The 15,218-nt window shown below is 36.8% G+C and overlaps 1 protein-coding gene across 6 annotated transcripts in view; it reads right to left on the minus strand.

Annotated features, from left to right (window-relative positions):
• Nucleotides 1-7,510, minus strand: part of LOC136037308 (choline-phosphate cytidylyltransferase B-like) — a 40,008-nt gene extending 32,498 nt beyond the window's left edge. For all 6 annotated transcript variants that reach the window (XM_065719965.1, XM_065719966.1, XM_065719963.1 and 3 more), the window contains exon 1: nt 7,405-7,510. In XM_065719965.1, coding sequence (XP_065576037.1) covers nt 7,405-7,452 — 48 coding nt within the window. In that variant the 5' untranslated portion in view covers nt 7,453-7,510. The remainder of the gene's footprint in view (nt 1-7,404) is intronic.
• Between the last annotated feature and the right edge of the window lie 7,708 nt (nt 7,511-15,218).

Genomic DNA, 15,218 nt, shown 5'->3' on the forward strand with positions numbered 1-15,218 from the left:
AACAGCCTGGACAATGGAGTTCAACCCATGCAAATGCAAACTCCAGCATTTTGGTCCAAACAATCCATGCCATAGTCATCGCATTGTTGACTCTACAGGTGACAAAATGCCCATTCAGAATGCCAAGGAAGACCATAATCTTGGGTAATAATTGATGATAAGCTTAAATTTTACAGTCACAGTTTTACAGATCTGAATTCTGTTGTCATTTGTGCCAGAAAGGAGATGCTGTGGTTGAAGCCTTGGATACGCCTGGTCAACATGAAGAACTCTTTGCATTCGCCGACGACACCACCCTGGGGGGTGCAGCACCTGATGAATCATCTCTTATCCTCAAGCTACAATTGATGGCAGAAAATATATATCGTTGGTTTGATGCAAATTTGTTAGCTTTGAATGTAAAAAAATCGTTTCTTCTTATATTAGGGATCCATATCCCGCCCAGCTGACCGGTTTATTCGATTCCTTGGGATACTTCTGGATGAAAATCTAACTTTCAAACGGCATACTGAGTCAATGAGATTAAAGGTTTCTCGAGGCCTTGGAATCATTCGAAAGCTGAAGCGAGTCTTTCCTTTCTATCCTTCGTCTATTATATTTCTGTCTTATTTACCCTTATTTATGCTACTGCTCGTCAGTGTGGATGTCAACATTTCCATCTGTACTTACACCTTTACATAATCTCCAACTGAAAGCAGCAAAAGTTCTTCAGTCTACAACCCATATTTCTGTTGAACTTCTGAAGATTAAAGATATTCATACATTACACCTCTCTTTCATTGCGTTTCAGTATTTCTGTGGAGACCTTCCATCAAGTTTTTCTGGGCTTTTTGAAATTGTTCGAAATGTCAGTCCTTATGAAACTAGAAACAAGGATGATGTGCTAGTGCCATCCACCCCTGCAGTGCACTCGGACTTTGGTCTGATAGTTGCTGTCGGACGTGCCTGGAATTCCATTCCTGTTGGGATTCGACAGTCCTGTACCATAGGATCCTTCAAGAAACGGTTGAAGAATTTTTTAATAAAAAAAAAATAAATTAAATTATAATATTGATCAGTTATTTATATTGTTTAGTTATCAAGATTTAATTTATTTATTTAATTATTTAGATTGAATTTATTTATTTAGATCTGGGTGGTGTGAGTGTTGGATCCTTGATGTATATACATTTTTTTTTTTTTTTTTTTGTAAGTAGGTGGTGCGGAGACCGGTTGTACTCGGGTGAGGATGGGTGAGTAGACTCTAAATATATTTTAAGTGTGAATGTAATTAATAGTTATTTATGTTTTGTTTTGTTGTTTTTTTCCCAAATAACGGGCCATTGAGCCCTTTGGGATATTTTTTGTTTATAAATGGATGGATATTGGTAATAAAAGGAACTTGAACTTGAACTGTAGGAACCAAGCAACTAAGACAAATAAGGTTCTTGATTTGATCAAGCATTCAGTGACAAGTTGCCAATCAAGAGTTATCAAAAAGCTTCAAACAGCCCTTGTTTGTCCCCATCTTGAATTTGGCACGTTGATTGCCGACCCACAGTTTAATTGTGACATGGGCAAACTTGAAAAGGTCCAGCATAGAGCAACCAAGCTGCCTTTTGTCAAACAGCAAATCTCCAAGCAACAACTAGAAAAGCTTGACCTGCCTAGCCTAACCTAATGTAGAGAGAAAGGAGATGTCATCCTTGCATCTAAGACTAGTAACACCATTAAACCCAATTTCACTCACAGTGAATACACCAGAACACAAGAAAACTTCAAAAAAGTACATCAAAAATCTAGCAGAAAGAATGAGAAATTCACTTTTTTCTCCAATCATGTTGTTCTATTGTGAAATTCACTCAACAAATCTATCATGTTGGCCAGATCAGTTGACAACTTCAAAATTGGTGTCAACAATGATTGAAGCAGCAAGTCATGGAAAGAGCAGTGGGACAAACCAGTATAATCCAGCCAGGTCTACGAGGTACCACCCACACCTTTTACCCTCAAACACATCTTGCCAGAAAAAAACATCTGGTGACACCTAACAATGAAACCAAACTGTCCTGTATATATGTAAATAGTGATGATCTACTCATGAACTGTGACATGAATATCAAGTCAATAGTAGGCTACCTGGTGACATCTACAGGTTCTTCAACCTTAATTGGTAGAAGATGTGATTTAAGGTAAATATTTACTTCATAATAGCCTATACAGGATGTTTCTATTAATAATATTATCATGTTTCTTTTCATTGTCTTCCATTTTTTAAAATTATAATGGTTTATCCACAACAACAATATGCTTTTTACCACAGTCTATTCCAGATTACTCAGGTGAAACTTCATTTCATTCTGTTGAGACTGAAAAAAGAACCTATGACATATGACTAGATTGATTGAAAAAAGGATAGTAGTACTGTATTTGTATTCTTACTATAAAGTTCTGAAAAAATACTTATTTACATCATTCCACAAGATGTACCTATGATCTCAATCCCTCACCCCACCAGTGGTTAGAATAAAATTTCTTAAGTCAAATAAAATTAAGGTGAAAAATGGACTATATAGCACCATAAAGGCAAAGGTATAATAAAGAAAACCAATCCATTTCTATGGATGCTTGAATTATGTTGGCCTATCTATTTGAAGATGCTAAATTTCAGTAGGGGGAGGGATTGGGAGACAGTTCCCATCCCCTGTCCCAAAGCAAATTACACCCTGCACTCCATCTGCTAATGGTCAAGCTTAGATCTCAAATTGTAGGCTATATAGGCTAAGCAATGAAGTTTCTTCTTCAAATTGACTGCTTCTTCATAGCAGTGTATATAAAATTTTATGCATATAGGGGGAGGGGTGGGAGAGTAGAGTTTATTGGTTTGCCTTAAGGATTGATGAGTATTTTGGTAGATTTGCAACAGTTTATATTATTGACCTGCAAATAAGGTGAATATATCACTGAATGCCTTTTTTATACTCTTTAAAAATAGTTGTTAGTCACAAATTCAATTTTGAGCCCTTTACAGACCTTAAAGATGATTCCCTTTTTCCTCACTTTCAATACAGCCAATATACTGCTTATAGCATCACTTTTGTTGAAACTGGTTTACCCATAAATTGAATTGATTGTGACAAGAGTGATAACAGAAACCATTTCAGAAATATATAATTTAGGCTTTATATTTGCAAATGAGGGGGGGGATAGAGTATAGTAGAGCTATAACTGAAATATCTTAAGTGTAATTATTCTGCATATAATGAAGTAAGAATTATTGTTTTAAATCCTTTTATACAGCCAAATAGAAGAGAAAAACATATTGTCTTTGAGGATCTGTAAAGCAGGAGTGTAATTTGCTATGTGACAGGGGGGACTTGATTTGACGAAATTTTCTCCAGCTCCCCCCCCCCAGGATTTTCACTAAATTACACCAATGCTGTAAAGGGCATAAAATTGAACTTCTGAGTAAAGCAATTATGAAATTTGGAAAATCGCAAAAATTTAGTATGTTTATTACATTAAATTGCAGCTTGGAGCAATCTAAGGATTTCTCCTTGAAGAGCTCCAAAGTTGACAATTTGAGTTGGATTCAGGATTCTTTATGGTCAGGTCACTATGATGGTCCATAGCTTCCAAGTTGAGTTTACACTTTCTGGAGGACCACTCAGCATCCAGTCTTTATTTGAAGGTGACCACAGATTTAGCAGTAACAGTTTATTCCAACTGTTGATGATTCTAGAGTAAAAGAATTGAGCACAGACTCTGGGTATTGTAGGCTGCTTAACAAGTTTCAACTCATGGACTCTAGTTTTTCAGTTAGGACCAACAGTGGGAAACAACCCTGGGAGTGTATTACCCCCCATTAACTTTAGAGGTTAAAATGGCATCATCTCTATTTCTATTGCATACAAATGTTGGTGGTTTCAGCTTTGCTAGTCTTGTAGGGTAGGAAAGTTCCCACATGCCAGATATCACTTACAAATGCTTGGCAGCTTCAGAAGAAAACATACCAAACAAATAAAGGTAGTATAATTAGATTCCTTCACTGGTGGCATGTCTCTGCACATCTTCCAACACTTTTATGTCTTTTTTTTAAATACTGGGAGGCTAGAGACATTCCAAATTCAAGCTTAGGATGCACAAATCTCTTATACAGAAGGCTGATGACTTAAGGGGAATGAGTGGGAAGAGTATACTTAATCAGGTTGAACTAGCACCAGCAACATACTTCTTAGCATGAGTGTTGAATTTTGATTCATTATCAACAGTGATTCCAAGATGTTGCTCAGTATTTACAGAGGAAAGTGGGGGATTTGATAGAAATAAGAGCAAAAAGGGTTCATTTTGAGCAACATGGTGCTTGACAACACTAAATTTCAGAAGCCAAGACTCAGCCCATTGACCAAGCAGTCCAAGTTGATTTGTAGAAGGGCACAATCTTAACAGCACAAGCCTGGTCCAATTAACTTTAGGTTGTCAGCATAGAGCATTAGTTTACTGCTGATAGAGGAAGGAGTGTCATTGATAAAGAAATTAAAAAGTGTAGAACCAAAAACACTTCCCTAGGGATCTCTACTCAAAGCATACTTAGACAAAGAAAGAATATAGCTACCAAAGTCATCAAATAACTGAACACATTGAGATTGCATATATAGAAAATCAAGGATCCAGATTAGGGACTTCTGTTCAAGCTTGACAGCACCTAATTTGATTCCAAGTTGCTTGTGACAAGTTCTAGTCTAGCTACTTGTTGCTGTCTTGCAAAGGGGTTAGGTTAGCTAATTGAAATTTTCTGAAATGAATCCAGGGCCAAAAACATACTCTGGAAAGATATTGCCAAGCTTCCATGTTTACCCTTTCCTGATTTCTAAGTCTTAGAAGTTTGCCTATTTCACAGGTTTTGAACTTGACCATTGAAATTTTAAAAAAACAACATCTTACTTTAAATTTTGGTTATCAATTTCTTTTTCTTTGGTTTTAGTTCAGAAAATGTGATTCCTGCTATAGGAGTGGGATTTAAAGCCACATCAATGTTTTTTTTCTAAAACAGCTTTCTTGTAATTTTTGTTCAAGGTTTCACTGCACAATGCAAAGATTTTTAAAGGTCATCAAAAGTCACTGCCCTCTAGAGGTTGAAAGGCTGGAGGTAGGTACTTCAAAACACCTTCCTGTGACATACTTTAGTTTATAGAACCATCCCTGAAAGTTTCATTTTCCAGTAAATTTTTTGCAGTTTATATAATTGACTTACCAATAAAGTGAACATACCACTTGATGCCTTTTTTATGATCTTTATAAATATAATAATCCCTTCTATTGCAAATTCCAATTTAAGCACTTTTGACCTAACCTTATTATAAATAATTTTGGCACTGAGAAATTGTAGGGTGAAATTTTAGTTAATTGACTTATTGCTATCTCAGAAAGGGTTTAGGTTAGGAAAATTAAACTTTCAGGGATGAATCTAAAGACTAAAGTATGTCCTGGGAAGGTATTTTGAAGCAACTACCTCCACTCTTAGTCCCTCTAGAGGGCCCTGACCTTTGATGACCTTTAAAAATATGTGTTATAAAAGTGAAACCTTGTAAAATAGATCTTCTGCTTAATTGAAGTACAATAAAATTGTTTTCAGCTTCAAAACTTTGCTCAATTCCATTTTATAAGGTTTTAAAGATATGAAAATACATTTCCTAAATTTTGAAATAAAAAAAACATTGATATGGCTCAAAATTCTACTCAAATAATAGGAATGACATTTTCAGAACTAAAGGCAGAAAAAAAGCAACAAGTAACTGAAAATTAAGGTAAAATGTTGTTTTGTCAAAATTTCAATAGGTACAGACCTGTTATGTAGGCAAATTTCAGGGCCCTCTAGAGGGAGAAGGAGTGGAGGTGGGTATGTTAAAAAACTTTACTAGGACATACTTTAACCTGTAGACCCATCCCTGAAAGTTTCATTTTTTCCTAACCTAAACCCTTTTCCAAGATAGCAAGAAGTCAATTAACTAGAATTTTACCAAATGTAGTATTATTTTATCGAAAAGAACCAATAAAACAGCACTGAGAAAACATAGTATCATTTTGTTGAAAATGACCAATAACTTGTACTTTAATTGAAAATTGGTCATTTTTAAGAGCTCAAAAAGTACAAGCTCAAAAATTTGCAGCAAAAGCAATTATAATATTTATAAAGAACATAAAAAAAAACATCAAATGGTATTTTCACTTTATTGGTAAGTCATTTATATGAATTAAGAAAAACTTACCCATGTTCCTAACCTAATCCCTTCCCAAGAGAGCATAAAGTTGCTAAATTAGAATTTTACCATCTTTTCTTCTGGACCAAGAAAATACATGGTAAAATTCTAGTTAATTGACTTCTTGCTATCTCAGAAAGGGTTTAGGTTAGGAAAATGAAACTTTCAGGGATGAATCTACAGACTAATGTATGTCCTTGGAAGGCATTTTGAAGAAACTACCTCCACTCCTTCTCCCTCTAGAGGGCCATGACCTTTGTTGACTTTTAAAAATATGTGTGTTATAAAAGTGAAACCTTGCAAAATAGATTTTCTGCTTAATTGAAGTACAACAAAATTGTTTTCTGCTTCATAACTGCTCAATTCCATTTTATAAGGTTTCAAAGATATGCAAATACATTTCCTAAATTTTGAAAAAAAAAGAGATTGATATGGCTCAAAATTCTACTCAAATAACAGGAATTGTATTTTCAGAACTAAGGGCAGAGAAAAAGCAACTACTAACTGAAAATTAAGGTAAAATGTTGTGTTGTCAAAATTTCTATAGGCCCTCTAGAGGGAGAAGGATTGGAGGTGGGTATGTTAAAAAACCTTACTAGGACATACTTTAACCTGTAGACCCATCCCTGTAAGTTTCATTTTCCTAGCCTAAACCCTTTCCGAGATAGCAAGAAGTCAATTAACTAGAATTTTACCAAATGCATTACTATTAGTTAATGGAGAAACACATTACTACAGCTAGGCCTGCATATGGGACTGTTGGGGGGGGGAAGTGCATTGCCAGAGAAGTGACCATAATAATTGGAAAAGGTATAAAACAAGATATCTAATCGCATTATTTATATTTGTTTAGCGTGTTTTCTTCAGAAGTGGGCAAGTACTAATTGTTTAGGCAACCTTTTTATTTTGTTATTAACATAGCCCACTTTTTTCAGAAGAGCTAGGCCTACTAGCTAACCCAATTTAGATAAGGTGATAAAAAATTATCCTAAGGTGTGTTCTTCTTGCACTGACCTGAATGATTTCTTTAAAAACAAAACCAGCAACAATATACAATAGGCTATTTACCCCCAAAACCAACCTGCCCTGAAAACCATTGCATTGACCACTTCTGAACTCTAATGATGGGAAGTTAGCTTAACAGTAAGAAGTGATTTCATCTTACATGGTCAATAGAACCATTAATTTCTGAATGTTTTCTTTTAGGACCCATACTTGTGTTTAGCTTGATAAGAAACCTCTTCTCGACTTTTCTTTCTCTTCTTCCAGAAGTGTCTGACTCTTCGTAGATTTCTCCATAGATAGGACTCGTGTTTGAAAGCTCCTCTTACTTACTTTATCTTGGATAAGTTCTTGGATTTTCTTTGGGTATTTCGTTTGGATAATCGGATTATATTTCATTTCACATACTTTATAGTTTGAGGTATGAATTTTAATCCCACTTGCTAGATCTCGCAATATTTAGCAAAATATCAGCTTTAATTAAAATCTGTGTTAAGGTTTATCAAGGAATCAACATCTATATACTTTATATCACATATTTGATGTTTTGAGGATTTAAATTGAACGTAAAGAGAGAAGGAAAAGAAGGAAAGGAGGAAGTAGAGAGGGAGAAAACGATAATGGAAAAAAGTGAGGCCGGGTAATTTGAGAAAGCATTTGAACATTATGATATGGAAGTCAGATTAATTTTGAATCCTGTTTTGAACTTTTTAAGCCGATCTCTAATTGATGGAGTTAAGCAAGAATTAGGCCAAAAGGCAGCTGTCGCTGATTTTTATCGCGATACTATCATCCAAGCAAAGAAAGTTGTGTATGCTGAACTAAGTGTTACAACCCGAATGGTGACTCACTCTAAAGACGAAGATAATATTCTTAACATGTATAAAACTTTAGTTGCTGCTGCCAAGAAAAACCGTAAAAATACCAAAATTTGTTATTCTTAGTCCATGTGAAGTCCCAACTATTGGAGAGGCTGTAAATACCACAGTTGTGTCTAAGGTCAAAGAGCTATCGCATAAACTGGATAGCGTTCTGGCAAACATGTCTCATCCTTCAGGTAGCCTCTCAAACCAGTCACTGGTCTTGTCCTAAAGGCATGACTCAATGCCCAAGCCCTCGTATGCTTTAATATTAAAAAAACACTCCAAAACTGCTAAAAGGCCTAACGGAGCTTATATACAGTCTTTGTCTTAGCTCTGGCAACAATATATCTGAGCTAAGTCGTGGCAAGAATAAATCAAACTTGCCGTCTCGTCTAAAGAAACCGCTAGTCTAGTTGATGAAAAGGTAAAGCGTTCTGACCCCACTCAAAATGTCATACTTAAAAAGCCTGCCTTTGTTGCTGTTGTTAAAGAAGTACCGGACGAACTAGTCGATTCGTCACTGAAGAAATTAATCCAAAAAATGCATCAAAACAGCTAAGTGTGCTGCGTCACGCACATTCAAAGGTATTTCAAATCACAAAAAGACTTATATTTGTTCCTTCAAGAATCATTAAAAATCGGTTATGAGTGATTTGCCACCTAGGAGTTTGTGTTTTTGCCTTTTCAATGCTGTAACTGTCATATGACTAGCCACCTTACTGCAAACTGCACAAACACTACCCTGTGCTCGAAATGCGGAGCTAGTGACTATAAGTTAAAATCTGAATCCCCGTGTAAGAAGAGTCATTTTTGTGTAAGCTGTAAAGCTCCAGGCCATACGTGCTAAAGAATTAATTGCCCTAAAAACTGCGAAACCGTGAGCCAATGACTTCTGTGGTAAGTTTCCTATCTTGGAATATAAATGGTTCTTTAGCAAATAACGCTACTTGCAAAATATAATGTTATGTGCTTACAAGAGCATTTTTTGACAAAGCATGGTACAAATCTAATGAGATTAAATGGTGCAACGTGTCACTGCGTCCCCGCAAAAAGATTTAATACCAGAGGAAGGCCCCCCGGAGGCTTAAGGATTTTATGTCGTTGCCACTTAAGTCTAGTCTATTTGGGACAATTGATCATTATTTAGCCAATAGAGTTGAGAGTTGTGTCTTTATTAATGTTTATTTACCAACAAATTACAACAATGATGAACATGAGCGTCTATTTGCCCTGTAATATGAAAAATTAGGATCCTGTTTAATAAATATAAAGTGTTTAGGGCTTCAATGTGAAATCGTAGGGGATTTTAATTGTTATTTAAGTGAAGTAGGCTCCAAACTATCTATGAAGACTAATTTGATTAAAGGCCTTTTTGGTGATTTTTTATGTTGTCGATAAAGAATCTGTTTTTACCTATATACACAAATCCTCTCATATACCGATCCTGGATCATGTTGCAGCTTTCTCAGATCTTGTTATTAACCATGTGAAAGTACTTTGTGAATTCCAGCTTTGAAACCATCTTCCAATAGCTTCTCCTTTCCAAATAGAAAAATTGGTTTCTCATCCCATCCATTGTAATATCCAAGTCTCTCAATTTGTTCGGGATGTGTCAAAATTTAATTCGGAATTATTTTTGCTTTTCTCAGATTCTATTCTCTACAAGATCTGTTTTCCCCTCCACCTTTTACATAAATCACTTTACTCTCCTGACATTGAATAACAACTATATTTGGATGTTTATTCTGCTGAAATTTATCATGCTCTTCGTTTTGCGGAAGATCAAGCAGTTCCTCTTCACAGAGTTCGTAAGGGTATTATTCCCGTTTGGTCTTAAAATCCTGAACTTGTTTCCTCTTGCCACCATGCAAAATTCTGGTTTTCGTTATGGAAAGACTGTGGTCGTCCGAAAACTGGTATCCTAAATCATCTGCATGTTCGTACAAAAATAATGTTTTCTAAAGCTCTCGCAATTCATAGGTAAAATCTCATGAATATTAATTCAGCTATGGCAAGGTTAGACCGGAATTATTTTTTCAGAATGGTTTCACAAACGCGGGTTGATGCTTCTTTTGCTTATGCTTCCAATATTTCAGATGATGCATGGTATTTGGACTATGAATCTGAATTTTCTTCACCGGATCCTGAGCTTGAGCAACTTTGCGGAGCAAAGCTCGAAGAAATATTGGCTGCTTCCTAACAGAACCCATTTTGTCGTTACTAATAAGTCCGTTGAAAAGCTATTTATCCAAAAGCAAAAATCATCTAGTGGTATTGATTATGTTAGTGCTATGCATCTAAAGCATGGTAGCTCTCTTCTTGTTCAGCACGTCACACTTTTAATGCAAATGATTTTTACTCAGTACAAGATTCACATTACATTTTGTATTGGTGATCTCACACCCATTTCTAAAAAAGGGAAGATAGAACCTCAATGTTCCTCTTTTCGACCAATTACTGTTGCGACATCTTTCTGTAAACTTTTTAAACTACTCTTTATAGACGATCTTGAAAAGACATTTTATCCCCCCCCCCACATCAGTTCGGGTTCAAACAAGGGACAGGATGTTCTGAAGAAGAAGAAGAAGAAGAGAAGAAGAAGTTTATTATTATTCAATACAATTTAATACAAAATAAAATTCAAAATGGAATTACAATGCACTTATTCCCCTACGAAAGGCTCCATGGCCTTCCGAGAGCACTTACAGTCGTGGCAAACGCTATAATTGATGCAGAATCAACGGGGGAATGTCTTGCTCTTGCTAGTCATGACGTCAAACGTGCCTTTGACTCGTTAATACGCCCCGTAATGCTTCTGAAAGCTGCCAAGCGAGAGCTATGCCCTGCAGTTATTCTCACACTTCGAGACATGTATTCTCGACTGCATATTCGACTAAAATTACCACCTGATAAGAATATGAATCCAGTTGCTCGAACAAAGCTTATTCCGGTTTTAAAGGGTTCATGCCAAGGGGCAGTTTCTTCACCTGGTCTATTTAATAACTGCTTCATTGGCACTCACGATCTATGTCTCTCCACGTTAATTTTATTGTCAAGAAATCTGTCACTAATTTTCTATGCTGATGATATTCTGAATTTGTCACACCCTACAACGAGTCAGTGAAGTTTTTTTTTCTATGCTTGAAGCAAAATACCTTAAGCTTGGTCTACATTTCAATTCTGTTAAGTCGGAAATAGTCCTTTTTAACTGGAAGAGTGATCTAATAAATTTAGTCAAACTTGGGAATTCTTTGGTTTAACCTGTCAATCACCTTGTCTATCTTGGTCTCCCTATAGGTTCATGTCCCATTGTCAGTGCATATAAATAGATTGTCAGGTTTACCGACCCTCGAACATGCAACGTAAAATTGTCCATGGGAAAAACAATTTGAATTAAGATCTATACTGCATTTTTCTGCATGATTGCCCTTGAGCTTTGTTGATGGTGATTGCAAATGCTAATCGAATTGGGAATTGCAATCTTTCAAATTGAAAAGGCAGATCCGTTGGAATCATGGAAATACGAGGAATAAGAACAGCCTCACCCTCAAAAGGCCCTGTCAAGATTGTTGCCTCTATTGCGTTTTCCATTATTATTTTTTTACGGCAAGTTGCGTGCCATTGCAAAGCTTTGGTGGGTTGATATTTTGTAACAATATTATTGGTACGCCTATTTTTAGTGGTAGCACGTGTGGTGGAAACCCTGGGAGATCCAGGGAATTTAAAAATTCAGATGGATAATTAACCGCCTCATTTGGTTCCAGAACTGTGTCGACTGAATTGTAAAGGACTGCCTGGTCTCGAATCTTGGTCAAAACAATATTGTTGATTTCGTTGACGTCTTTATTCTTGGCTGCCAGAATCGCTCGTTCTTTTAGCCATTTATGTTTTTTATAATTGGTTAGAATATTCGGAAATACTTTTTCAACAAATTCATTTTTGGACGTCACTAAATTACAGAATTCAGCAGGCAGTTGTATACGTCCTGAAATTGAGTCTTCTGGGAGCTTTCCGTTTCCAATTGCCAGCAATTGATCTGAAAATGTTTGACCAGATTCATCGTTTGGCAATCGGACACACATATTTTTTTGTTAATTTTAATGTCTTTACGTGTGACCATAAATTAGAATTTTTCAGGCAAGCATTCATTTCGTCTGCAGGGGTTGATCTAGGTATTATAGGTAATGTTTGCCTGAAATCTCCCGCAAGCAATATTAATGTGCAGCCAAAGAATTTCGAATTCCCTTGCAAATCTCTCAAGGATTGATCCAGAGCCTCGAGCAATTTTTTGTGTGCCATTGTACACTCGTCCCAAAAATAAGTTTGCATTGCTGCAATACTTTGCCCATCCCAGATGATTTGGAAATATTGCAAGTGGGAGTTTCCGCAGAATGAAAATTCAGAGGCAATTTCAAAGCGGAATGAGCAGTTTTTCCACCAGGCAGCAACGTTGCGGCTATTCCGGACGACGCAATTGCCAACGCTATGTCATTTTTTGATCGAATTGATGCCAGAATCAATTTTATCACCAATGTTTTACCAGTACCTCCTGACACATCCAAAAAAAGATTTATCCAACGTTGTTATCGACACAATGCATTATCTTATCATAAATGTCCTTTTGCTCAGACGTTAACTTAGAAATGTTATTTTGTACATACGACAATAGATCACTCGTGCAGTAACTTTGTTCACGATCCAATTCTACACATGTTGAAACAGCAGCTTTACGATTAGGTGAAGGCATTCCCAAACCCTGAAGAGGTTTGTTTGCCATACATACGCACAAATCTTAAATAATAACTAAAGTGTAGTTATAAATTTCTGAAATAAAATCAAAAGTGATATCTGACGTCTCTAGCCGTTTTCGATGGAGTATATCCTAGGCCATTTTCGATTTATATTTTTCCCATAACTCTGTAGGAGCTGAAGGAGAGCAAGTTGTTATTATGATTCCAAACAATGCACAAATTTGACTTGGAGTTGACGTTTCGCACGCGTCATTGATGCAGTTATCCCAGTGTTGGTCATTCTCCAACAAATTCAGAGCTTGGCATGCACTACGGTAGGTGTCATGTATAATACCGTTTACAGTTCTCAAATACTCAAAGGACGTTGGACCGGGTACATTCACCAAAAGCAGGCGAAGAAAGAAGCATTCATGTTGATTGGGATAAATGGTGTAAGGTATTCCTATCGTGGTATCTTTGAAGATGGTAAGTTGGCCGTCGACTGACTTACCCTGTTTTCGACGTTCATATACTTTATTTTTAGCATTCCACGTGTAATACGAAGGCACTTCAGTATACAGCAGTTCTTTTTTGCAAGAGAATCATTTTCAGATAATGAAAAGAAAGCAGTTAACGTTGTATCCGGTGGATTGTATCCAAAAAATGATAGGATATTGTTGGGCATCGTAGCATCGATGAGTTTCAGCAATTCTTACCAGTTGAGCGTTTCGCTTGTGAAGAATAGTATCTCGAGGTAAAAACTGATCACCGACCATAACGATTGCCACTTCGTCGATAGATGGAGTATTGTATCTACGCACATCTTCGCAAGTAGGCGTTTTGTCAGCGGAAATAACAATTTTATGCGTATCAGTAGGCATCAAATCGATGGCTGTTTTGAACAGACGCACTAAATTATTATTTTCGTGGAAAAGATGTTGCAATTGGGAAACGATAGTCCTTTCAACGTGGGGAGAAATTTCGCAACGTCCATTCAATTCAGAATTTCTATCGCTGATGAAGTACAGTTGTAAAAATTTATGATTCTCGCCTTAGAATGGTAGAAGGGACCCTGCTCTATGATAAATTTGCCCTTTTACTTTGAAAGTAGGCATAAATTGATCTTGATTTTCGATTTGGGCACCAAACGACGTCATTTGGAAACATGAGTTATATTTTCTGATGTTTGACGAAAAACGCTTAGATTCTGACGTAGTTCCAGTAAGCAAAGTCTTGTTGCTGTCTCTGGTGGTACAGCCAGTTGAGGAAGTTTAACTTTTCCTGAGGCGCAGCACATTCCCATTGTTTCACCATTAAATTTCAAGGCCTTGCAATAGGGACAAAGTTTAGACATAGTCCCGATTTGAACACATCTACTCAAGCTATAATCATCGACTGGGCTGTACCTGAATGCCAGGTGAAAATTTCCAGGTTGCTCCTGTGATTCCTCGGCACGCTTTCTTTTGGTGGTTTATCTTTGAAACGCAAGCCTGTTTTCACGCTGTTGTTATGATTCCTCGGCACGCTTTCTTTTCATACTTTCTCTATTAGCCGCAAGCCTGTTTTCACGCTGTTGTTGTGATTCCTCGGCACGCTTTCTTTCCATACTTTCTCTATTAGCCTGTGATTCCTCGGCACACTTTCTTTTCATACTTTCTCTATTAGCCGCAAGCCTTTTGGCATAGACTCTTTGAGTAGCTTCCTCGGCTGTTGCCATTGATGGTTCTTCTGTCATGTTAAAATCTATATTGAAAATTTCTCTTTGAAAGGCCTTCTTATATACTTATAATGACGTCATATACAAAGCCTTTGACGTCATAACAAACATGACGTGAGTCGACAAACAACTTCATGACGGCATAATGCTCAATCCTTATAATGACGTCAGTCGACAAACATGCATGACGTCAGTCAACACACAACACACAAACAACTTATTTTTATATATATAGATATAATCCGTCAGTGCGTCAATAATATCCTTCAAGCTCAGATTCAATCGGTGTTTGCTTTGTTATTACTACTACTACTACTACTACTAATAACTCACTGCACCACCAAGCCGCCTGAGGCGAACACTGCTATGCACACGCCTCCTCCAACCTAAACTATTCAAGGCCTCCCTCTTTACACCCTCCTAGGAAGTTCCTATTTCCTTTAAATCTTTATTTATGATATCCTCCCAACCCAGACAAGGACGACCTGCTTTCCGTGTAGCCCCAGACGGTTGGCCAAAAAGGACAATCTTTGGCAATCTGTTATCCCTCATCCGCAGAACGTGGCCTAGCCATCTCAACCTTCCTTTCATTATAGCCCTAGAAAGCGGAATTGAACCAAATTTTTCGTACAACCTACTGCTTTGTTATTGCTTAGTTAGTATTTGC

Source organism: Artemia franciscana, chromosome 16 (assembly GCF_032884065.1).
Source record: "Artemia franciscana chromosome 16, ASM3288406v1, whole genome shotgun sequence".
Lineage (NCBI taxonomy): Eukaryota > Metazoa > Arthropoda > Branchiopoda > Anostraca > Artemiidae > Artemia > Artemia franciscana.